General features: G+C 42.0%; 1 protein-coding gene across 1 annotated transcript in view; it reads left to right on the top strand.

The window, feature by feature from the left end:
• The window catches only part of LOC119917988 (neuron navigator 3-like), a 199,755-nt gene that overhangs the window by 66,496 nt on the left and 106,277 nt on the right, over window positions 1-26,982 (top strand). The window contains 3 exon segments of the mRNA XM_038738477.1: window positions 10,762-10,834; window positions 17,768-17,942; window positions 26,582-26,650. Coding sequence (XP_038594405.1) covers window positions 10,762-10,834; window positions 17,768-17,942; window positions 26,582-26,650 — 317 coding nt within the window.

A 26,982-nucleotide genomic window follows, 5' to 3' on the forward strand; every position in this document is an offset into this window, starting at 1 on the left:
ATTGGAGTGTGATCCATGCAAATCAGATGAGCTGTAGTTGTGTTAAAACACCACTGCCCTCACACTGTGTGAACATCAATCTCTTTGTTCATGTGAAGGTTCTTTTGGGTCCATCGCCTTTTGCTTTGTTCCTCTTTGCTTTCTCTGCAAGTGCCGGTTTATTTATTGCAAGAGAGTGTGTGTTCTGGCGCACGGGTTGACCCTCTCGTATGTTGGCCAGTTTAGCTGCATGAACAGAGCACCCAGGGGCTCGTTACAGGCTCACTTGTAGCTCAATTGGAAGCTTTTAATCACTCATTATAACTGAACGACATCGACAGATGTTCTGTTAAGGGAGCAAAGAGCTTGCTTGTTAAAAACGGGCGCTGTGAAGGACTCGTAACCTTTGATCCTGCTCAGTTTGCTTGACTGTGAGGTACCAGCTGCAGTCTCTCTTAACGATACCGAACCTTCTCTTGCTGCTTTGGAGTACGTAATAAAGTATAAATCAGTCTGTCTTTTCACAAATTCCCTCTGTCCTTTGCTCCTTAGAATTATGCATGTGTGAGGAGGGCTGCAGTATCTTTCTTGTTCATCCTCTGTCACTCTTCCTCCTATGATATTGTTCAGAATTTTCCTAAGGACCCATTAGGAGGATTCACAAGTGGCCACTGTGGCTTGTGCTTCTCCCGCCTCCCTGACCTTAGTGAACCCGACCCGCCTGGCACCCTCTTCAGCCACCCGCCGCGTGACATGGCAAGGCTGCAAGTGATCGCTGCGTCACCCTCATTCATCAGTGCATGAACAAAAAGGGGCCTGTAGTTTGCACTGCCCTATGAAGTGAAAACAACAGCAAATGTGTGTTTTAAAAAGTCAAAGTTCATGTCTGGTTCAGATTTCTACTACTCACTAATTTTACTGTTGAATTAAAGGGGATATTTACCTAGGATTTGCTACACTTTCAGGTGCTAAACAGCCAAATTGTGTTTGTCCTTACTTACTGAAGGACGACAGGAGGGAATGTAGATAGCTGCTGCACCCACTGCTGACTGACCAATGCAGCAGAGAAAAACTGCAACTGACATTTAACACCTGGGAAAAGCTGCTGTAAAATCTGCAGCACTGTTTTATCGGACACACACAGAGGGTGAGAGACTATAGCCAGACTAGAGCAGTCAGCAAGAAAGACAGAGAGAAACAGTGAGACAACCTCAGACAATGGAAATGCTCAGTGAAAGCAGTTGCCTTAAGACTACTGCAGCAAATTGTAAAGGTTATAATGTCAATTTACAGAAGCTCTCCATTCACGACCTTAACAGAAGACAAAAAATAAGAGTAAGAGTAATAAGACAATCTGTTATTTTTCTCATGATTTTACCTGCACATCACCCCCTTCTTAATTTCCCTGACTTTAATGCCTCATAGCAGGTTTGTGTACTTCGTGATCTGGTCATTTAACTAATATTTCCCCACATATACCTTCAGTCTTACGAGATGACCAAAAGTATATCTTCTCTCAAACCAATATTCAGAGTTAACAAACACTGTTAACACTGTTAAAAGGAGGGAGCAGGGCGGTGGAGGTATTTTTCACCTTGCATTATGGCTGGGCAGCAGGTTAAGCAAACATGCGTTCACTCAGCAGTTTAACCTCATTGACCCTTTCGGGAGAAACAGCCTCAGACAGGACTGTGAGCCTAATTTGTTGGCTGTCAACAGTAATGCTGTCCATCATGTTGGTGATGAACAGTAATGCTGTCCATCATGTTGGTGATGTTTACCTATGCAGAACAGGACTGTAACAGTGTGTACGTGACAAACAGACAGAAGACAGTCGAATCATTCCCAGCCGGCTAGTGTCAGCTTTAAAGTCATCAAGAAATAATTACCATGGACCCAGAAAAACATCCTCCACTCATTTATCCTGCTCTGCTGCGTACTTGCACCCTGGTATGAAGATTAATTAAAACGCCTCTACACTTTCATTCAGCTGTTTGTTATATATTTACTTACAAATGCATCAACTGAGATGAGGTAACCCAAGATTAGGTTTCCAGCTGCATCTCATTGTTCTAGACTAGAGACCTAGAGTCCTAAAGCCTTTCTTACAGCTCTGTATGTGGACACTCACCTGGCAGGGACTCAGGGACTGTCTGACAGACTGCCGCTTCGACTTCCTCAATCTCACACAAGTGCATCACTAAATCGGCCATTTCTGAAGTCAAACTCCATGATGGCACACATTTTTTACAATGACACTGATGACGCTGCTATTGTTCTTTCACCATTTTGCTGTTGTGGAATTAGGCATAATTCCCAGGCTAAAATTTGTCCAAAATGACAGAAAGTAAAATGGAGAACAGAGAGAGAAAAGGGCGGCTCGCGTGTGCTTTGCATCCTTATGCTATTTTTTTGTGATGGCATCATCAACAGATGTGATAATGAGACTTGAGCAGTGAAATAGGATTTAAAGAGATTAACCTGGATACTGATAAGCTCACTCGTTGGTCTTTGTCATGCATGAAACATCTTTGTTTGACACTCTCTCTCTCTCTCTCTCTCTCTCTCTTTCTCAGCCACTCGTTCACACATAGCCTACAGACACATGTGGACACACAGCCTGTCTGTGCAGCAGATGCGCAAAGCCACATGGAGGCCCTCCAAGTTATTTGATGCTGTAAACATTTGAAATTGAACCACCATATATAATTGAGACATCCATGGATATAGGCTTGTGTTGCCATGCAGATCCTGTTGATTATACATCATGTGTGTTTATATGCTGACTGGGCTAGTACAGTAGTTTCTTAAAGAACTAGGAACGTCACAGCCAGTAACATCCTTAAAGAAAATCATAGTTTTATTTACACGAATATGAGGTATGATGTGATAAAAATCAGCTTGGAGCCTGTTTTGTCTCCGAAGCCTCGGCTACTTGAATTGAATCATTTTAGTTTGGTTTTCTTGCGCTAGAAAAAGTTTTATGGGGTACAGTTTCATATCGTTTAGGCTGCTATGAATGCAAACATTGACTTTGTGAGCCTGAGCAAGCGAGATAAATCTGGATGTGTGAAGTTTACACTCACAGTGTTTCTAAAAAATAAAAAAAATAAAAAAGATTTTAGGAAGGACAGGTCCTCGGCTGTCATCCGTGAAAGATTTCAGTCAGGGCAAGGGATCATGGGGACTGCCCCCGTGATCAATATTACATATAACATTTCTTTAGCCCATGCCAGATGAGAAAAAGTTTCTTTACTTTGGATTTTGACATGAGAAGCGATGAACCCTGGATTATGAGACAGGTTCCTTAACCCGGTTTCCCCTCTGTCCGTCACCTGCTCTGATACTCTGTCCCATTTGATCCGTTCTGATTCATCGTCTGTCAGCAGCTGTCTGCTTTGGACGCATTGTGAATGATAGGGCAGGGTGAAAGAGGAATCAGTGGAGTGTTTGGGACGAGACCAGTGGAAGAACAAGTGTCAGACCCCAACTCTGAAGAAAAGAGTTGACAGCAAGGCGACAGACAATGAGAGAAGTGAGTTGTTTGGTAAAACGAAGGCTGAGTGGCTTCAGATTCTGCCGGTGTAGTAAAGTATTCTAAGCTGCCATGTCCTTCAGGTCTTGGCTATTCATGGGAAAAAAAGACACAGCTAATTCTCGCCTTCTGTTATCAAAACCTTTGGGCTACAACTCAGCTGCAATGAGCAGAGGGATTTGGCTTTGTCTGCATGTAAATGTTTGGATTTCAAAGCAGCTCAGCTCAACAACAATGATTAATAAAGTATATTCTGGCGGTGAAAAGCATCCCAGTTATGTGTCGCTTCAGCATGAGTGATGGGCTCTGCTCTCATTAAGTTTCAAGTGGAATTTATAGGTACAAAACAAGTGTGTTTTCATCTTCTCAACATTCTAACTCTAACTATGATACACGGGTGTCTGAAGCAAAGCAAATTTTTAATAGGTTTAGCTGGTATTTATTTTGATCTGCCGGCAGAAAAAACAACTTAAAATGATGAGACAGTGGTTTGTACGTGAAGGATTTCTATTTGATTTATTTGGGTTCCCTTGACTCATTGCTAGACTTTGATTTCTGCCTACAGCAAAAGAAAAATCTAAAGAGATGCTTCAAAAGCTAATCAGCTCTTTTGCTGTTTCAGTTTCCTTGAGGAACACAAATAACCCAGAGCCTCTAACGTCTGTCCCTGACCTCACTGGCGATTCAGGTTCCAACCACCAGAACACGATTTGAGCACAACTTTCATAAGGGGGTAAAATAAATTAATAAACATTGACAGCATTCTGAAAATAACCACTGTGTTGAAAGTAAAACGGATAGGAAAGTAAAACTAGAAGTGAACTGAGTCATCCCAAAATGTACTCACAAAATAGCTCTGTTTGTGAAGATCGAGTCATCTGAGTTTTTGAAATGCTGACTTAGGGATTTAAGGTGGCACGGATTTTCCAGTGAATATGTAGTATTTTGGGTTAAAACCCTTCAATTATTGAGCTGTGCTTACATGCTGTAAAGCGCAAACGCCTGGTTTTCCAGTCCTGTCTTGAAGGTTTTCTTTCCCGTAGGAAGTGGTAATTAAGGTGTTGGGCCATTTACATTTGACAGTTGCATCTAAGGGATAACGCTTTCCAATTCTAGCCATCATTCATCAGTCACTTGATACCTTTAAAGAGGCCCAACGTGCCCCTGCACACTTTTTAGAAGTGAGAAGGGACGTGAACAAATTAAGCTGCAAGCATGCAGATGTAGCCAGTGTCTCATTTTGTGTCTCACCAAGTCTCACTTTTTATCAGGAGTGGAAAGTGTGTAAAAAATACTCTGAAGTACTGTAGAAATGCCACAACTTTGCTGTAGAGATTTAATGCTTTGGATGTGTCATGTTTTTACAAGGAACTCTTTTACATGTGATCGTTTCCATGCTGTATTAAAAGTACAGAAGGACAGAGTTCACTTGTCTTTTAATGTAAGAAAGAAAACGTGCCATAATGTGGCAAAACAAATTAAAGCCAATATACACTACCCTTGTCTTGTTGACTGCTAGTAGAACCATAACCGGACAATGTACAGCAGTTCAGCTACTTTTACTCAAAAAAGTGCAAGGCAAATTGCTCCCTCTGAGTTGAAAGTGAGTTGCTACCCTAAGAAAAAGAGAGAAAATATCTTGGGATCTTGTTCGCAAGTAACAGTAAAATGGAGCTTGAGATGGACAGGCGGATTTGTGCGGTTGTACCAGACCACTGTGGGGAAAAGAGAACTGAGCCGGAAGGCAAAGCTTTTCATTTACCAGTCGATCTACATTCCAACCCTCACCTATGTTCATGAGCTGTAGGGTAGTGACGGAAAGAATGACACTGTAGACACAAGCAACTAAAATGAATTTCTTCTGTAGGCGGTGCTCAGCCTAAGAGACTGGGTGAGAAGCTCAGACATCCAGAGGGAGCTCGGAGTAGAACCACTGCTCCTTTGCGTCAAAAGGAGTCAGCTGAGGTGGTTCGGGCATCTGATTAGGATGCTTCATTGGGCGCCTTCCTTCAGGGGTTTTCTGGGCACGTCCAATTGGGAGGAGACCCAGGGTAGACCCAGAACTCGCCTGAGAACCCCTCAGGATCCCCCAGGAGGTGCTGGAATACTATATCATTAAACAGTAATGTAGTTAAAGTTCAGATAGATTTTTGTTTGCCAATTGTTAAAGTCTTGGAACAGATGAAATACACATTCAAATAAGTGAACTCTATAGGACATTTGATAATTGCTGGCGGAAATCTAAATAAAGCAGCTACCATTTCCAAAAACACTGGGATGATCTTTTAACCAATTGCAGTTAAAAGAGGTTCCTTCTTGACCTTGGATTTAGCAATTTGAACAAAAACATCTCATCTCAAGCTTGAAAACACATCTTGTAGCCTTCCTCAGTGGATGGAGTTGCTCAATTGTCATGGAGAAGGTTTGTTTTGCGCATTCTTGACAAACCATCGCTGTCAGTGCCAACCTCTGTGACAAAAACTTTGCGTTTCCTGCGAGTGCTTCACAATAAATTTTTTACCTATTGAATGCTTTTAATGTGATGCAGCAGCAGTGGAAACTGTTGAGTTAGCATTATGACAGTGAACAATAAACGCGGATTCTGACATCAATGAGAAACATTAACAGTAACACTGGATTCTATGCATGCATTGTTCTGTGAATCCTTCATGTGTAGCAGACAATTTGAATCCAGTATGGCGGACTCAGCCACTAACCGTGAAAGCTACTATAAAGACAGATAATTACAGAATGCAAATACATTGAATAGCCATTGAAGAATAAATAGTCTCTGATTTCTTGAAAATCTGAAGGGCTCATCATTTCAAACACCAGAGGTTACAAGGACATCACTGCTTTACGTTCTATACCAATATAGAGCACTTTCAATCTGTCTTTTAAGACTTGTGTGCTGTACAGGATAGTAATGGATATAAGGTATAATCTTTTCCCTCAGTCTCCACCTGGAGCATAAATGCTAACTTATCAGTGATTTAAGACGAGACAGCGAGGGGCAGGTTGAAGCAGGAAATGCGGTTTTGTACTCTGTACAGCTATGGTACGAGCTTTTCTCCACTCTGCTGACTGTGTCATTTGGAACAAGATATTTTGATTTGTAGTGTGGTTCTGTAAATGAAACATTGCTTAATTGAAGCCGATTATTACTGAAACTTAACAGCTCCCCCTCATTATTCTTCCAGGCGTAGTGGCAGGTTTTCATTCCCACAGTACATGTTGCACATGTGCCGTCCTGTCACTCCTAAAATTGTGCTCCTTTTTCCCTGCTCTAAGTACTTCATGATTGGGTGAATTGTGCCTCATCAAAATGCCCTTTTCCAAATTGCTTTTAATGGCTTATGTGGATCTGTCTGATGCCAGCCTGCATTGGAAAATTAAATGATGTTGGTTTCTCAAGAAGCTGTTACAGGATGCCGCAAAGCCAAACCGCCCACCAAACTAGCAGTTAAACATCGCCAGAACCCTGTGGAACATTAATGCCCCAGCCGTCATCAACGCCTTCAATCATTATTCTGCTTGTTTACGTCATTTTAGAGTTAATGCCGACTAAAAACAAACAGCGGTTTCATCTGAAAGCCTCAGAATTTCTGTTTGGAGTATCACTTGAAGGCTTGGAGGAAGAAGGCACGGGTTGCATTGGTGATGCCTGTAAAAGACAGAGATCTGTCTCCAACTAGAGGGATTTACTGTGTGTTTATGAGTTCACTCCTTTTTGTCTTTGTCAGCTATTAAACCAGCCATCAAACACACAGATGAACCCACACGCTGCCTGTGCAACAGATGCAAAATGCTACAGCAAGGCCTTCCAAGCCTTATTTAGTTGTCCCTCAACAAAAAATAACTGTTATCATGCAAATATTGCTTATTACAGATCATCCGTGCCTATCGGCTGTTCATTTTGGCAAAGTTTGAGAACCGCTACATCCCACATCGTCCCTACGATCATTCTAAGACTGCGCTAATGAGCATTTGCAAACACTGCACATGTCTGTCCACATACAAACTTCTGAGAGCGTGTGTGGGGTAACAAGCTGGCACGCCGGCCGCACATGTGTCAGTCTGTGTGTGCAGCATGTTTGAAGAGGGTATGGAAGCCCACATGTGAGGGAGTTTGGTGCCTGCTGTGGGAATGTGTGTGGCATTGGGAAGTGGGAGGTTGTGAGTTGTGTCAGGCAGATGGAGAAGCCCTGTATGTGACTTCTTGTCCCACAGGGCTCCGTGTTGATACAACCAGTGTAAACACATCAGTCTGTGGAGAGAAAGTGACAGCGGGGGAGGTGCTCTCAAAGGTGCAGCTCAAATCTGCCATCATGCTCACATTGCATGCTCCTCTCGCTGCAATATGAATCCGACAAGCCCTTTTAAGCATGATGGTATACTTAGTTTCCTACTCATTCTTTTGCTGCCGTGTCCATGCCCTGCAGAATGATCTGACACCTCTATCACCAGGGCGAAGTCATTATAAATCCCAAAAAAATTAACTTGTGTTATATGTGACAATGTTATAGTTAAGGTTTGATTAGGTTTAGGGAAATATCATGGTTTTGGTTGCGTTAGGGTTGGGTGGGCCTTTGTTGCCATAGTGACATTAAATAGCAAGTTGTTAAGATTAGGGGACAATAGTGATAATCCTTTAAAAAACTACCAAAAGATTTTTTTTAATGATTTTGGAAGTAAATGAGAAATGAACAGCAATGTCCAATGTTCAAGTCTATTGTTTTGTTGACCAGTCCTTCCACCCAACCTCCTCCCTACAGAGACTTTGTTGCTGTATGGCAACGCTAGAGGACTCTGTAATTTGAACGTAAACAGATGTAGTTTCGGGGCACTTTCTGAAGGAACTGATGCCGTTGCTTTTCATGGTGAGGACAGTCTCCACATTTCTGCTGCCGTTGTTCAAATAGCATCTCAAAAGCCCCACCTCCACCTCATGCGGGACTGTTAGTATTAGCACTCCCCACTCCCTTTTGTGCTGAGCTTGGTGCTTCCTTGTGGGGAGTGGAAAGGTCAGAGTCTCTGTACACTGTACAACATTGACATATAATCTATTCCATGTGAGTGAGGCTGACTGAGCTCTGGTTAATTCACTGAACAATTTCATTATTATTTCTTCTAAAACCAAAACAGTGTTTCTGAAAAGCTGTTGATACTTTTTTAATGTTGTGAACTACACCAACATGTATTTGTGATGATATTATATTATAGAGGTGATATTTTGGCTTTTTCCCTTTCCTATATTATGTTATATATCTTTTCTGTGCATGTAATAGGTTTGCAAAATGAAAAAGCCACCCCAAAGGGAGTTACCATTTCACACAGAAAACACTCCTCTTAAAAAAGATCAATTTGTTACAGATTAAAAACTTACCACTCTGAAACTCTAGCTCCCATCCAAAGCAGTGGTTGCCGGCTTGTTAGGACCCGCCCTACTCTGCTAGTAGTCCCTAACTATTTAAAGTGCATGTGCATCTCCCAACAAAGATCTTGTAGAAGTGATATGCTTCACTCCATAGCTAAAACAGAGCACAGAGCTGCAGCAATGTGCAGTATGAAAATTAAACCATGTAAACCTGTTCTGGTACAATCCCTAAATATAAATATTAACTGAAAATAAGCATAATACAACCACTTTAACTACTCATTTATGTTTGAACTGACCTTTTTGTACTTCAAATACCAGTCAAGGGCGGCACGGTGGTCCGGTGAATAGCGCTGTGACCTCACAGCAAGAAGGTCGTGGGTTCAAACCCCGGTTGCCCCGGCCTTTCTGTGTGGAGTTTGCATGTTCTCCCCGTGAGTGTGACTGGTTGTTTGTCTATGTGTGGCCCTGTGATGGATTGGCAACCAGTCCAGTGTGTAGCCCGCCTGATGTCAGCTGTCAGCGACCCTGTATGCAGGATAAGCGGTTGACGATGGATGGATGGAACTACCAGTCAGTGACTTAAGTTTTACTAGGGATCAGGCCGGAATTGCTTGATTGTATGTTGTGTATTTTATGAATAAAGGTATTGGATGTAAAGATACACTATAATTATCTCTATACAGTTGCCGTAATGTGCATGTCATTCTTCAGACATTTATCATGTCGAATGGGCTGAGTTAGCTTCTTCTCAGTTCAAATACAGCAAACTTCAGAGTGCATAAACGACTGGATTTATATTCTTAAACCAAAAAGATCTCAACATAAAAGTTTGTTGAAACTACAAAATATGCATGTTCATGAGCTAACAAACGTTACTAAATGAACCATGTTCTGCTTTCTGCACCATTAAGAGAGGGCTGTTTCTCTCAGTTGAATAAATGTCACAGAAATACATTATTAAACCACTGAGGACAATCAAGCTCAGTGGGAGCAAGAGAAGAATCAGCAAGTATCCAAATGGCCTGTGTGCAGATATGACTCATTATATGGTTCTACAAAATATCCCTCTTGCTAATAAAGATATACTGGGACACTGCATGAGAGAGCATTATGACGAGAGCGAGGGAACGCTTTAGTTACAGCGCTAGTTAAGCAGTTACAGCTCATGAATCATCACTGCCTGCTGGACGTCTGGCTGATTTGCCCGGTCTGCCCTTTGTGTGGCCCTGGCACACTGCGCTGAAGCAGAGCGCTGCAACCTCTGACCTCATCACAACAGACCTCCTGAGGGGCGTTGGCGGCTGGCCACCATGCTAATGAAGCCACTCTTTAGCCACTGTCAAGGAATGCAAAAATCCCCCCAATAACTGCAACTTTAGTGGGCCTTTGTGAAACTGATACCAGTTGGCAGAGATGGCAGCTCTTGACATGTTGTGAAAGGCCTCAAGTGGGCCACACTGAGCTACACACCCTGTGTTTGTGTGTGTGTGTTTGATTCTATCTACAGTGTCCCCTGATGTGTGTGTATAGATGGGAATTTACTGTTAATTTGCCTCTAGTGTCTGTGTGATCGCATTACTGCCGACGTGCATGCATATGAGCTTGTGTGTGACGTGCTTAAGTGGGCTGCACCCCGGGCTGTGTAGGTGGCGACATACTGCGGTCACTATGTCATGCAGCCGGGTCCCAGGGTTGAGCGGGGGTCGGGTAATAACCACACAATGACGTGCTTTATGGGTAATAACGCTGATCGTCCCCGTCCTCTGAGCCCTCTGCCCCGAGACATTTAGGCTCATTGAATGTTAAGTATTGTCACATTCTTGCTGTGTCTGTCCTTTGTGCTGATTGTCTGCCGTCTTCTCGACAGATCGAGAATGTGGACGCCTGCCTCAGTTTCCTGGACGCCAGAGGAGTGAATGTACAAGGGCTCTCAGCAGAAGGTAAGAAGAATAAACAATATGCAATTCAAGGCCTGATTAAACTCTTAATTGAATCAGTGGAGCAGCAGAAGAGGGATCTCCCTGTTGTATTGCTAATCTCTAGACCTGGAAAATTCATTTGGCTCCAGCACAACCCAGGCCTGTGTGGGTAGCTTTTCGTGTCTTCACAGTACCAAATATCTTTAAGAAAAAAATATATTTCCAAGACATACTATTATATTTCACAGCAATGGAATTTACCATGTTGGTATCATGACGGGGTGTACAGTTTCTCAATCTCAAGCTTTCACTATGGCAGTGAAGGCAGTCATTAGGGCATCAAAGGGGATTGTGGGAGAATAAAAACTCCAGAGAGGGATTTGCCTCCCGACCATCAGGGTATACAGAACATGGCTTATATGACAGCCTTGACTACAGCAGTGCTCTGTACTGAATAACTTCTTGCCAAATTGAATAATCAGCTAAAATTGTCTCACAAGGCCGGGGTTAAAATTGCAGTTAAGTTCCAAACTATGCGTGATGCTTTTATTTTACACTTGATTTTGACTCTGCAGGAGGAACCCAAGATTCCCTCAAAGTTTGTAAATGAATGCCAGTTTTTTTCATGCATGCAAAGAACATCTGTAAAGTCTTAAGGGAGAAACACATCAGCTGCAGTGCGAAGCATTGCATCAGGTGATGTGTCCCATTTGACACCGTTAGCGCACACACCAGACACTTTTGTAAGTAGTCAAGGTTACTACTTTAGCATGTCACGATCTGGAGGGCAAAATGTTGCTGTCCTGTGAAAAGCTCGTACCTCCAAAATGTTAGCAGCTGTGTCTTTACCGGACAGGTGTCAACTCTGAGAAACAGGGTACTTTGTGGTGTATCTTTATGCTCCCAGTGTGCATGCTTACATAGAACACAACAGGACAGATATTGACATCACTGGGGTGTCGTTGCCCTTCACTCACTTAGTTCACCATTAAGTTCATCTTCGTCTTGATTTAATAATCAACATGTCAACATACATGTTTTATTAAACTCATTTTATCTGATTGCGTTTTTCTGGAGTCCCATACCAATTCGTTCAAGCAAAGCCTCCATTATTCTAGCAGAACATTTCTGCTGCTGGTTATTAGGACCTGTGCTTGCCCAGGCCCCATTTAGCATCTGCTCCGCTTTTAAGGAGGTGATTGTGCCCTTGACCTCTCAGCAGAAATAGTCTGAAAGCCTGACACACTGACCAACAGCTCTAAATTCAGTGCCCCCCACTACAGCACTAAAAACAGCAAAGTGACTCACAAGGCCTGGAACTTTAAAGTGGGTCTGTAAATATATGGGCTATTGGGTTACTCTGTCTATCACTGTTGCTGCTACATTTCATCACTCCCTTCGCTCAGTGATCATTACCTGTCAACTCATCTACCCCTCGCTGCCTTTGTCTGCCTTATTCTCAAAGATTACTCTGCATGTCCTGTGTATGAATTAGATGGCCATGCCTGTCCTCTCATGTCTAATTGAATCAGCTCAGAGATTTCCAGATTCTGTTGGTTGGCATGTGAAGTCTTTATTATCTTTTTACAATGGGTGGGAATAAAACATTTTTTTTCCTAACAGAGGCTACTTATTGTAATAACCTCTCTAGAAGTCCCCTTGCATCTTTCTGGTGGGAGGCTGTAAACCAAAGTTCCAGAGAAACTCATTTTGTTGAAGAGAGTTGTGGTTCTCCCTAAGGAAGGTTATACGGCATAATGAAACAAGCCATTTCTTCAACACAAGAAAAGAAAATAATGTTTCACCGGTGGAAAAACAGTGAGCTGCAGCACACCTCCCCTCTCCCTCCCAAACACTAGCTTCCCTCCAGGCAGTCAATGGATATAAAGTTGTTACTGTGATGTAGAGACAGAGCTCAGTTAAAACTTTATGAATGAAAGATACTTTTGTTACAGATTAATAACTCACCACTCTGAAACTCTTGCTCCAGTCTATGTTGCTAAGCTGGTCGGCAACATGTAGCCTACAGCTGAACCAAAGCCGTGTTTACCGGCTTCTCACTGACCCGCCCTTTTCTGCTCTTGATTGGCTAGTAGTCCTTAACTAGGAACTGCGCATGTGCAACTCCCAACAAAGATCATTTAGAGACAAGATGCAATGTGCAGTATGACATGTTTGTTTAAAAAAAAAATTAACAATGTAAACCTGTTCTGGTACAACCCCTAAATAGATTTGAAAATGAGCACAATACAACCTCTGCATTTAATCCAACAACTATAGAATGGATTGCCATGAAATTTCGTACATACTTTAGGGTCCCAGAGAATTAATTCTAATGACTTTGGTAATCCCCCTGACTCTTCATCTACCACCACCAGCAGGTCAAAGTTTTCAATTATCTATCTCAACATTAACAAGATGGATTGGCACAAAGATTGAACAGACATTCATGGTTTCCAGATGATGAACCCTTATGTTTTTGGTGATGTTTTAACAACTATTGGATGGATTACCACAAAATTTGGCACAGATGTCATGTTCCCATAAACTTAAGTGCCAATGGCAATGTCAGCCTGTCAATATACAACTTTGGTCAAGACTAATTATAAAATTTTGCACAGACATTCATGTATTCCTGAGGATAAATCCAAATAACTGGTGATACTTTAACCTATAATTTAGTGCCACCATCAGGCCAGATTATTAAATTGTCAATTAATTTGGTTTATTGACCAAATACCTGCTAAAAACTAATGACATTACTGTCAGCCTCAGCTGTACTTTGTGTTAAGTGCTAATTAGTGTATGTTTGCATGCTAACACTCTAAACTAAAATTGTGCAACAATGCTTTTTTCCCCAAGCACCGCTTTGCGCATATTCAGCAGAGCCACAAGTGTGGCTGTAGACTCTTAGTCCTGTTAATGCTCCACCTACTCAGACTCTATTAACCCCTTAGCACAAAAAATAATCAAAACCAACTAACCAAAAAAAGTTTTACTACGAAATGTGATAATTATCTACAGGAAGTTCAGTCTACCGGTACCAGCCTTTAAAAAAAGGTGTAAAGCTCTGAAATATGCATTTCCTGCAGTTGATAATGGGTTACAGTGGGGTCTTCACTACAGGTCGTTAAAGCCTCTTTCCACTGCCGCTGAGACCTTAGCAGAACAGGTCTGCTTGGTTGTAGTGCTAGCAGGAAACCTACAGTATAACCTCTACACCACAATAAAGTCCTTCTGCTTGATCTCAGTGGGTGCAATTTTCTTAAAAACAGGGTTGATTTCATTAGTCCACTTATACACTCATTTGTGCTGGGTCAGCGAGGGGTACACACTTGTTCTCTGACCATAAGGCGAGGCCTAGGGTGAGGGAAAGGCTTTAAGTTTAGTGTGTTGCCTATCCTTTCTGGCTGCAAAAAAATGGCAGACTGTGTAATAAATACTGGGCTATAAAATAAAACATAAAAGTGGGACAGTTGTTTGAAAACTTAATTGAGATCTCAGAACTAAATGGATGTCAAGCAAAGGAATTAAAACCAAGCTTACACAATGAAGTCAAGGGCAGCAGTGGAAGCAAAGACACAACCACCTGTGGAGTTGTAAAAAGAGACCCTGGCTTGACATGTTTTTTCAAGGGTTTGTCTGAGGTAAATACAGAATATATAGTCCTTAAATGATCACACAGAATTCTGCTTTGCATTACCCAGCCATGCTAGAATCTCTCCTTCATCTCTTCCAAAGTCCCCTGTGACTCAGGAAATAACTAACCTCTCCAAATAAGAAGAAAAAGATGGAATGAAACCACATCAACCACTTAAAAGGCCTCCAGAAGCAAAGGCATATTCTCATTGAGCATGGGCCAAACAGAAACACTTATCCTCTACACGGCTCTAGAGCAGCAAGAGCCCTCCTGCTTTCAGCGGATGAAAAGGCTGTGTATTGCTTACAAAAATGTCTAGTGGGAGCTTTCCCAGTGTCCTATTAGCTATCATTTACTCCATCACAATGTCTCCCAAAACTCACACTTACTTGAAAAGGGTGCAACAATAAAGAGAGCACAAGGTGGCACCTTGTAAGAGTTTTAAAATACAGTTTCAGCAGACGCACTTTGGCCTGATGACACGCTGAGCTGCAGACAATTGATGGTCAAGCTGAAAATATTTAAGGGCTGATATCTCTCTTCATCATTTTGAAAGAAAAAGCCAGTAAGGTGCTCTTTTGTCTGTGTTGCCAGTAAGAGTGCTTGAAGTTCAAGCTGAAGGTCACTTTATGTAGCACAGTCCCAGAAAGTCCCTTTCATGCATGAATCCTGCAGATGATTATTTTTCAAATATTGTGCAGCAACACCAATATAATTACTTATATATTGGTGTTAAGTATAAGTACTTTGCATTGGCCAACACGTTATGTAGGATGTTTATACATCAACATACTGATTAAGTATTGATACTACATATCTGCAAAGTATTGCAATTTTGCCTTATCACCGAGTCATCTTTTTCAATATTTAACCAAGACCACACTCTTTACCTAATGTAAAACCAGGTGTTTTAGTACCTAACCTCAACCCTCAAAAGACAAAGTCATGCATGGCTAACCATCCACTCTGATTTTGTTACACCAAGGAGCCGAAGTCCAACATCACTTTAACAAACAATATAAATGGTCTACTTCTGAAAGATGGCAACAGAGAACTAGCTAATGGGTCGAGTGATGTTAGAGGAGGTTGCATCATGGTTCAATCCGATTTAAGGCTGGTCTGAACCAATTATCCGCGCAAATATTTCTGAGGTCTGAGGGGTTTGTAGACATAATCTTAATGTTACCTATTGAATCGGAGTCTCCCCGATTTTGAATCGTAAATATCAAATGTGTTTTTATATTTACGATTTGAAATCCTGTTGTGTGAAATTAACTGCGATGGAGAATAGCCAGTGAGAGTGAAGACGAAGAAGACTTAATGAGCTGTCTAGGACATACATAGCACTTCACTTTGAAAGGTCATCCACAACAAACACCTTCAGTATTAGATATTGGACAGAATTGCATATGGTCATATGTTTCATATTTGATCCCTTAGTAAAAATATGAATCATACTATATTTTTCTACTGCTGCTGGAAGCAGATTCTCTGCATTTTAATGCAGTTTCTCAGACTAGATCACATAACAAGACAACAGAAGATAATAAATTATATCACAGCAAAGAAAATGCCAATAATAATGTTTGGACCATCCTCCATCACTGAACCATTGTTAAAGATCTTTCACATACAGGTCATGGCTAGAAATGACATGCTTAGGGGTCCTGGGCAAATCTGAGGTACAAGACCCCTCTTAGCACCCTGTTCCTTTCAGTCTTTCAGTATGTACAGTTTTTCCATGCTAAAATATTACATAGCCCAAGATTTGTTCTGTAGTAATATGATCAAACACGTGAAAGTAGGCAGAAAGCTGAAATCATGAAGGTTTTATGAGTACATTTTTAACAAGACCAAACCTTGCTGCAAACCTACACCATCAAGACATTTCCTTGAGTAAGACATACTGAAATTATCTGTTCTATAGCCAACCCTGACCTGCAGGGCAACTTCCCTGTTGAGATGGGGGCAGATTTATTCTTTCTCATGTCATCATCATCATTTCTATTACCTTTACAGTTGCCAAAAGTTTCAGTCTGCAGCGCTCTTTGGTCGGCTGAATCTGCAACATTGTCTCTCCCTAAAGCACAGAAAAGGCTGCTGTTCAGACTCTCTCTAAGGCCCAGTATAAATTAGCGCCTCTGGGTGTTTGAAAATGGAAAACAACCCCAAGAGATTAATCTTCTCCAACGTTCACTGTCTACAAACAGCATAGCCATGGATGGCTGGGGAGAATGTTTGAGCCTCGCCAGATTGATAAATCGAGTGAAAGGCCCTGCGTCAGCTGTTACTATCCTCCCCATGCCTCTGTGTGCCAGCTCTCACTGAGGGTATGATATGAAAAGTCCATTTCACAAATGGGTGCGTTAGCCACAGTGATCAATTCTTCCTCCTCCTGTGACTGCTGAATCCCATCTCGACTGTATGTGTAGGAGTCTGTGAGAGATGCATTTGTATGAGTTTTGTCCAAGATGAACTCAGGAACTGTTGAGGATAAGATTTACACTCCAGACAAAGTTGCTCATTGATTAGGAGCTTCCTTGCTGTTGCCAGCTCAGCATACCAAATAAGCAACTTCATCTGCAGGGCTGCAGTCTCTTATAGACTGCACCCCTGAGATCTTATACCTAAAACAGGAATATAATCTCTTTGATGGGTCACTTCTGCCATCAGCCCACCGCTGTACACTGCACCTGTAAATACAGTGTTTAATCAGTTCCTCACTTCATGGCAAAAGAAGAACTGTAATTAAAGTAGTCTATTTTTGGCTGTTTGGCCTCAGACTTGCCCTCACACCAGACTTCTGCCAGTTAAACACCAGTCCAGAAGGTCCCATGCTGAGCTATGCTCCTAAATGAACCAGCTGTGTGTTAGCTCATGTATGTGAGCAGATAGTTTAGTCTGGATCTATGACAACTGGTTTGTCTTGGGAGCAATGGCCTAAATTATCTGTATATGCTATATCTGTGCATATTATACACAGTATAAATATCTACTCCCTTAAAGCCAAAACAGCTGCACCTGAGCTCTATCCCCAAGTGGCTTTTTTTTAAAGTCAACTACAGTATGTTCACTTTACAGTGTTTGAAAGATACAATAAGTGGTCTGGAAACACATGAAAAACAAAAGTCCTTTGACAAAAAGGACTTTATTCCAAGAAAATGTTTGTATGCATGCAGGGTAAAGCTGGATATCACTCTGTACAGTATTAAAACATGGATGCTGGATGATTTCACATCATGTTGGAGTAGCACTCTTAAGTACCACAGCACAAAGTAGATGCTCAAATTGTCCTTATTTTTTGTCACTTTCAGAGATCAGGAATGGCAACCTAAAGAGCATCCTGGGTCTCTTCTTCATCCTGTCACGTTACAAGCAGCAGCAGCAGCAACAGCAGCAGTACTACCAATCCCTGGTGGAGCTCAGCCAGCAGACCAGCAGCCCCGTACCGTCCTCCAGCAGCCTCAAGACACAAGAGATGCAGTCCAGGTATGTTACACTCCAGATAGTTGTATTCCAGTAGTTTGGTGTTGGTTCATGTCTCATTTGGGGCAGAGGTAGCCTAGAGGTCACAGAGGCAAGCTAATGTCACTGTTTTGAATTAGTGGGCCAATTATTTTTTAGGATCCATGTTGGAATAGAGGCCTAGTGATTTATTGTTTTTGGATGCTTAATTAGGTCCAGTTAGAGCTTTTGTAAACAGGAATTCGATGGATATGACCGCCTCTCAGTGGTGTTGAAAATGAATAACAGCCTCCATGGAAAATGTTTCTCATTAGAGATTTTGCTGCATCAGCTCCATTAAGGACGTTTTGACAGGGAAGAGTCAAGCTGGCTGACAGCAGAGGAGAGCAGTTACATTAGATTTGTGTTTTTAATGCGGTCCTAGCCTCAGGCTGTATGGAAATTATGCTTAGCTTAGCTTAGCTTAATGTAAACACTGCAAGCAGGGGGAAACAACTAGCCTGGCTCTGTCTGAAGGTGACAAAATCCACACACCAGCACCTTTGAAGCTTTAAGTGATGAAGATAAACAACGTTGCACAACCCCCCCACTCCCCTGTACAATGGCTAATTATCGTTTTTTATGCTTTTATTTCAGATTAAACAAGCATGATATAACATATCCATTTAAGAGCATTGAAGTCACTGGTTGGTGGATTTTGTTACCTTTGGACAGAGCAGGGCTAGCTGACTCCCCCTTTACCAGTCTTTGATGCTCACTGGATGCATACTGCGAAAAGGCCTCTGCACTTACGTGTTTTTGGGCACATACAACACGCTCATGAGTCCTTCTCCAACTGAGACGGTTGAGCACATGCATTTCCAAAACTTCAGCTGGTCGAGCTAGCTGACTTCCGGTTGGCTCCCTGCACACATGAACGGGATAAACTAATTTAATCATGGGACATTCCAAATGTTATTGGACCAAATGGATCTGATAATGAAAAGAGGTGTGTCCTTTTCCAATAATTTTTTATAGCAAAAATGCTTTTGTGGGCCAGTATGCATGCATCAATGCGGAAGTTGCATACACTGTCCGCTAGGCCAAAATGTCATCACAGCCTCGCTCTGTTCCTTGGGGCTTGGTGTGAAGTCTGATAAATTGACTCAAGTGATGTCACTTGAGTCAACGTCTCTTGGTTCTGTAGACTACAAGTTTGAAAATGATAAAAATCTGGGGCCCTGGAGTTAAAAAGAAGAGAGCTTATCAGGCCTCTGTAGTCTGCTCCTCATCTCTGCTTGAGGCTAGCAGCTCACGGCTACACTAGCCACTACTAGCATAGCACACACAAATCTCCAACCTTGGTCAAGTTGCACTGTGGGTAGGTGCCAGGTTTTGACAAAGAAGAAGAATGTATCGATAATAAAAGATGATATCTTATCCTGCTGCATACATTTTTATCCTTTTTTTTCTACTGTCTAAAAGTACTACAGTGTTATCAGAGCGCAATGCTAATCAGTGTAGAACTTGTTTAAGAACTAAGGTAAGGTTGTCCTTAGTTTAGTAGCTGTAGGTGGATCAATATGAAAATATTGATATCAAATATGAAGATGTTATTTATGAGGTACTTATATGAAGAAATACATTGTACAGTAGATGTGTTGGCAGCTAAGCAGTAAAAGCAAAGGAGGTCCCTGTGCGATGTAAATAGACAGAGCAGGCCTTAGAAGAGCATCTAAAGGAAGGCCTGACATGCCACACATGAGCAGCATTCCCCTTGACCAGATCAAGTTACAGCATGGCCGCTCTGTTTGGCAGCACTATGTCTGCGTGTGTGTGTGTGTGTGTGTGTGTGTGTGTGTGAGTGTAAGTAGTGGCAGTGTATGTGCATAAAATCAGTGCAATAAGAGCAGTCAGTCTCAGCACTTGAGGAGAGGGCATGTGAGTAAGATGATATTGTCGAGCGCTTTAGCCTCACTCTGTATGGATAAGTTAGGAGTTGGTAGCAATGGGGTCACAGTATCGTGTGTGCGTGTGTGTGTGTGTGTGTGTGTGTGTGTGTGTGTGTGTGTGCATGTGGGGTTATTAGGGGCACAGCTGCCTCCCATTCCCACACTGCTGCCTCCCCCCAACAACAGGTGGAGAACGCTCTCATACACATACACACAGAACAGTGAAGTTAACACGGCTGCATCAGTGCAGCCTGGCAGGCATGCCAAACCAAATACACACACACACGTACTGATAAAGTCATTACAGAAGTTTCACTTTTCACCATCATACAATACAAAGAAGTGTCAACAAGTTGGTTGGAGAGATAATTGAGGTATTATTTGATGAGATGTTTGAGGTTTCTCCACCAATAAGGAGAACATATAAACGTATGAAGGAAGGTCTTTTTTAAAGATTGTCTCTGTGAAGTAGCTCACTTAATTTCCAAATAGACCCTCTTCCCTTGCTGTCCACAGCCCCAGTAATGGCTCACTCCCCTGGGCTAATAAGTTAATCATGTCTGAATGCTGGGGCCACAGTGGAGGTCAGAGGACCAGTCCATGTCCGTCAGTGATAAAGTAAGCCATTAATCTGAGAGTTTTTGGGGTTGTCTGGGCTATTCAACCTCTCTCTGTGGCTCAAGGAAGTCTGGAACGGTTTGGAGAGTTCATTTGATCTTGTCCAATGAAAGAGAAATCAGGGAAAGGATTAAAAAATGTTGCTTGTATATTATCACACATATTGTATGAAGAGCGATCCGGAGGTATAAAGTTATTTGGCCCAGTTGACAATGACAAGCCACTGTCAACATAAATCACTTAAGTTGGGGGTTTATACTGCAGAATAGAGCCAGACGATCATGATTATCTGCCACTACATGTACCAAATTCCACAGAGTTCCAAACAACATCCACTTGTTTTTTAATGTTTTAATGGGAAGCTCTTATAATGCAGCCCTACGGCAGTGCTTTTGAAATATGTAAAGGAAGAATCCTCCCTGAAATTTTCTGATTCTGAATTGCTTTAACCTCTTAAGTGCAACTGACTCACTGGTAGGTCACTCATTACAAACTTGTGCTGTACCGTCAAACATTATTTAAACCCACAGAACTGTGTTTTGAAATCTTGCGGAGGTCTTCCAAAGAAGATCAAATGTCAGGTTGATTATAGGCAAGTGTGCGTAAAATGATGCACAATAGCTTACATCTATAATATTTCAATTTTTGTCTTTGTAAAGATTATATAGCTTTTACAAGAGCTGAAGTCAGCTGAGTCACCTGGACTTGGCAGATTTGAGTTTATTTGAGGGCTTCTCTGTTTGTAGCTTGGAACCACTGCAAAACCGCCGACGCTCTGATGTTTAAGTTTGCTTTCTCTGCACTTTTCATATTGTACCATCTAAACTTTAAATTATATTAAAGATTTGTGTAATTTTTGTCTGAGGCTTCATGCCTGGCTGGCGTGCAGCCTCCCTTTCCTTTTCACCCATCTTTGGAAACACTGAAATGTAATTAAATGTACTCATAAAAACTCTCTTCTAATTCTAATTTAACACAGTGATGAATTTCTGTAAGCTCTAGCCGACCCTGAAGATTTAGCATGTCTGAGTAACTTCATAAAATATAAGATAAGAAGAATGGATGTTTTAAATTAAAAATGTTAAGCCTTCTAAATTATCAAATTATCTGTCTCACAGATTTACACGGACAGAGACACACGCGCGCTGACACATTTGGCCTACTGCACATCTACAGTTGTAGTATGGTGAGCTTTCTATAGACAGCACCTGCTGGCCTGACTGGTGTCTCTGGGGCAGGGGATGGGATGTGTGTGACTGTGTGCGACTGTGTTCGACTGTGTTTGTGTGTGTCCGAGGGGAAGTCCCCATTGGACAGATAGCGACAGCCCGGAGCCACGAGAGGTTTTCAGTGCTCTAGAAGGCAGGGGGGCCCGGGCCTGGCAGGGCACAGCAAACCCTCCCTCTTGAACTCACCATGTCCCGGGGCGAACAGGTTGACCCCCTGGTTTGGCGCTCTTCACGCCTGCCTACCGCCGTGTCTCGCGACAGAAAGAGCCGTTTGCCATATGGTAGAGCCAACATTCTGGCCAAGCCCGACTCGTCTCCTAGGTACAGTTTTAGTGTGCGGTGTGTGTGTGTGTGGAAACATCAAGGCAACAGAGTTTGGATCTTTCTGAAAAACACATGGTGGTATGAGGAGGATGGATTAGTGTCGGTGGCATCATGAACTGGTAAATGGTTTGGTTCCTCTTGTCCTGCTTGTTACTCTGAAGTGTCATACATCATGGATTTGTGTTTAGCTTTTTATTATAGGTTTTTAATACATACTGTAGATTAGGATACGAATCATTTCTTGATGTTCATCATGGGATGCTGTCGGTGAGAAGTTTCAGTTGAAGTCATTAATTAGACTCGCAAACAGCTTGTTTGATAAGTGGAGTCCTACAATAAAAGCCCAGTTTATACCGCATGTATACCGCATGTATGCTCCATCACTAAGGGGAAGTGGAACACATTTAACCTATTTTTATTTCTAGTTTGGTAACTATCTTAATTTTAGAATGGGTATGTATAGCAGTATTTCATTTTTACTGTGTACAGAATCCAGAAAATACTACCATGAATAACTAACTTTTGAAGCCACTGATGAATTATCCAATAGGTGTGCCAGATCCCAAAACTCTCATATGGGTTGTGTTAAAAGGCAAGGACAAGTTACCTATTTTGGTGCATTTTATGCCTTTATCAGATAGTCATAGCTTGGGAATGAAAGGAACGACATGAAAGTTCCCAAGCTGGACTTAAGGCACCAGTATGCTTCATTGAAAGTGCTTGTTTGATAGTCAACAGCTTCAGAAACTTCCTCCATGGGGAACTTTTTGATGTCATTCTTTTCTAGCATAACCTGGACCTTAAACTAGGGATGTTTTGGTCCATTGTTACCACGCAACAGGTAGCCTACAGTAGTTATTGAGCTGACTGTGTCACGCTCAAATGGCCATGTGACATCATGTGTGTGTGTGTGCGTCCAAGCACCAATGCTAGAAGTAGCGTCCCAACACGGAGTGCTGATTGGGCTCTGAAAGGGCAATGTTGGACAGATCCCCCCCTAGACACAAAGGTTGAGTGAAACCACATTACCTGCTGTCATCACGCTGACCTCGGTGCCTGAGCGCCCGCCATTTTTATTCTATAACCCATCAGTTTGCGACTGCCCACAGCGCTGGTGCTACAATCAAGCTGAAACTGATATTACTCGCATTTAAGGACAGAGATGTCATCCAATCTTGTTGATCCATGTTGTTTGCGATCAGAAGTGACAGACTGTAACACCCCTCTCCTTCTCATTTTCACCACCACCACCTCATCTCCTTTCCACAGGCGTAGATCCTACCCTCCTGTGTTCTGTTGTCTCTTTTTCCACATTGGAAAGATATTAAATGTTGTGGGTTGGATAAGCACTCCAGGCTGGGGACTCTACCGTTGCCTTCAAGTTTGATTACATTTTGTAAAATTGGAGATGAGGGGGAGGGGGTCATGATTGGTCTTGTGGTGGAAAAATGTGCACCACAGAACCCCATGATTTTTGTTTTACTGTCATATACAACTGTGGGCTGCTCCTACATGAGCTGCACTTAACATTACCTTCTCTCAGGCTTCTGTGGCCTTTAAAGATAACCCTTGTTCCTCCTTGCTAACAGCCTTGCACTGCACTCCCACTCTGAAAATGGACAAAAATAGAGAAAAGACAGATAGAAAGCAAAAGGACAAAAGCTATACTTTAATGTGATGCACAAATTTAAGCTTGACCCTTTTTTCCATTGAAAAGCTGAAAAAGCATTTAGAATGTGACAGGCTCCATTAATTTCTCTCTATGCTTGTCTTTCCTGTGTTGTAAGTGCCATTTAGGGTATTTAACAGAGCACAAAACATACTACAGGGAGATGAAATGTGGTGTTGGGTGTGTGTGTGTGTGTGTGTGTGTGTGAGGGGGGGATTCAGTTGCCAGGCATCATTAACCAACATGTCATGTATCATATAGTTCAGTAATAACATGATACGAAGGTGCTCACCACTGTAATGGGAAACTGCCCTGAACTTGTTTCCCCTGTGTTCTGCTGTCTGCTCCGAAGCTCGTTAGCATAACGCCTCATCATGAAAACCTGCAAGGTCAATTAGAAAGGTACAGTGACTCTGCATTTCATCGCAGGTGGTTTAAAAGTGAATCAAATTGTCCAGAGGGAGAGATGTGAATAGAGAAAGGGTGTGTGTGTGTGTGTACAGGTGCATCTTCAGTATGTGAGAGAGGCATGGCGGGAAATGTCATTGTGTGCGTTTAGAAAGAATGGGAGCCACACTTTCTTAGCGAGTTAGACAGCTAATTAAAATTTTACTCACCACCTTAAAAGATCCTTGTCGTTCACAGTTCGACCTCTCTGAACAAAGCATTAAATACCACCCTGCACTCAAGAGATTCATTGAAAATCACCTCAGCAAGGTCTGAAGCTTCTGTACCAGTTCTCCTTTTATTGTACTTATCCATAATCCATGATGCATGAGTGAGAGGCTGCCAAAATATTCATCAGCAGTCATGGCCAGAACTTGCACTGAAGCCTATACCACATAATTAAACTGTTCTATGGTATATCTGACGTGTAATTTCTTAAATACAATAATTTATTTTATCTAATTTCTCCCTGAGATAATTTTCTACTCAAGGCAATATTATGGGTTACTTTTATTGTTGCTCTAGTAATCTTTTTATTAACTTGCGGTCACAGTGTCAGCTAAATGCGTGAAATGCTGAGAAGTAAAAGTCTCATTTCAAAACTGTTGGCATTTGTTTATATTCATGCACGGTTGAGAACTGCACACTAAAAGCAGGCAGAACAGAAAATGAGATGTGTTGACGGCTGTGCGTCATTCAGCCACCCAGTATAGGTAGTTTATTGTCTCTGTCCACTTTCACTCACCAATGCCAAACCAGCAGCCCACAATCACCAACAGAGAACAAGTTGTTCCTCGTTGTCAAAAAAGAAGGACGTCTAAACAGACTGCTCATGCTTGTTGCTTCCTCTGTCCTCCAGCTGAAGCACAGCTCACTTGCTCTGGTCATTGTAGAGGACCGTTTTCAGACTGTTTTACAGTTGAACTACTGCGGCTCTGTGGCTCCCTCCTCAAAAGGAACTGATTGGAAAACCCAAGTTTCTATCGCTGCTCAGCCTGTGGAAGGTATGAATGAAAATCTGCAATTAACTGGAATGCAATTAGCTTTTTCCTATAAACTGATTTATTCGTATAACCACTTAAACTACGTGAAGGGTAAAGTCACAGTAGCTGCCAGGATGTCTAATGTATGTAATTTAATGCTCTATTACGCTATGTGGGAAGTAGAGGCAGCATTTTGTTTTGGATTGGTTCTTTAGATAATAACGTGACTTATGTCAGGCTACTGTGAACAGTGTATTTCATCCTCCTGGTGAGTTCACAGCATCCACTTTACGGTGTTTATTACAACCAAATCCCTGTGGTCATTTTCTTAATATTTTTCAAAAATAAGTTGCTTTATGTTTTTTTTTCTATTCAACTTTTAAATTCTCTAAAGCTAATAATGTTAGCGCCCATTAGCTCAGCCTGCCACAGCACTGCCTGCGATATACTTGAATTATATTTTCAACACCTGTCTTTTTTTGTGTTAGTTTTCTTTGCTGAAAGACTGGGAAAGTGTCAGGAAAGGAACATTATGCTATCTGAGAGTTATCTTGAATGTCCATTAAGAACATTTCTTTCCCCTGTGGCAGAAGTTAAAATGACACTGTTGCTCTGAGTGGGTTTTCACTTGCTTAAATAGCAATAAGGCCAGCCACAAACAATATATCTCCAGGCATTTAGAGCTACTAGTTAAAAGAGAAGATATGTCTGGTTGATAACTTTCAATAGATGCTCTGTTCATTCCGTTTATGACAACAAGTGAGAAATGCTCACATGGTTTGCGAGTCATAGAGTTCACACAGGAAGTGACACTCACAAGATTTACATGCAGGAATAAACAGCCCAGCCACCTGGCCTTCGCCATTTCATTGTTTACAGGGTGTACGTATGATGATTAAAGGCAGCTCTTTGTTCATAAAGCGCTCTACAAGTAGCTTAACTACTTCCTGCCAAACATGAATGGAGAAGCCTGCCCGCGTTAATTCCGTCTCTGTGAATGACTAACAGTGAGTGTTGGGTTATAAACTGTGACTGGTGCTGTGGGCATTTCCTTCGCCTCTGCCTCATGTGTTGTTGGGTTTTGGAGGTTTTCTTCAAACGATGCCACCACGAAAGTGATTGTGAAAGTTTTTGCGGGCCCTTTTATGTCAGCGGCCCTATAAATGGATTGAGAGATGTTATTGGCTGAGTCATACGCGTGTGGTAATAAACATGTGCGAGCCATCATGTAAGAAATCAAAAAAATGTGCACTGGCATGCGACAGTAAGTACTATGCGCTTCTTCTCTTCTCTCCCTGGTTATCTCTTCTTCTTTCTCTGTGCTTCTATCTGAATGACTCCTCTCACTCACATTATTACATTAAGCTGTGGATTAAGAAAAGTCCAGCAAGACACTGATTTCATTCCTCTTCTGTGTAACTGTGTAACAGTCTGTCCGTCATCTTTTCTGCTCTCTCATCAGTCTCACAGCACGATATGCAAGTCCTCCAGGCCACAGTGGAATAGGGTCACCACAGAAGAAAAACACAAGGTAAATATGGCAAATACTTCATGTACCTCCTCTATTTGATTGGTTGATGTTGTTATATATTCTGAGCATTCACTTTTTAAGTGTATTTCTGGACCCTGTGCCTTCATATGTCCATTTAGCTTCATGTTTTCATGTTTTTGTGATACTCTGTTACCACCACAGTGAGGTCAAAGGTCTGGGTGAACCAGGGAGCAGCTGGTAGGGATTCTTGTTTTGGTCAAAGATACTTCAGCAGGGTGTAGATGTGTGCCTCACAGTGAAAAGACTCTCTTCTGCTAAATATTCATTATCATGTTCCCCATTACCTTTGCACAGGCATTTCAGCCTAATTA

This window comes from Micropterus salmoides, unplaced genomic scaffold (genome assembly GCF_014851395.1).
Source record: "Micropterus salmoides isolate LMB-PRFRI ecotype aquatic unplaced genomic scaffold, ASM1485139v1 Ms_hic_scaffold_23, whole genome shotgun sequence".
Lineage (NCBI taxonomy): Eukaryota > Metazoa > Chordata > Actinopteri > Centrarchiformes > Centrarchidae > Micropterus > Micropterus salmoides.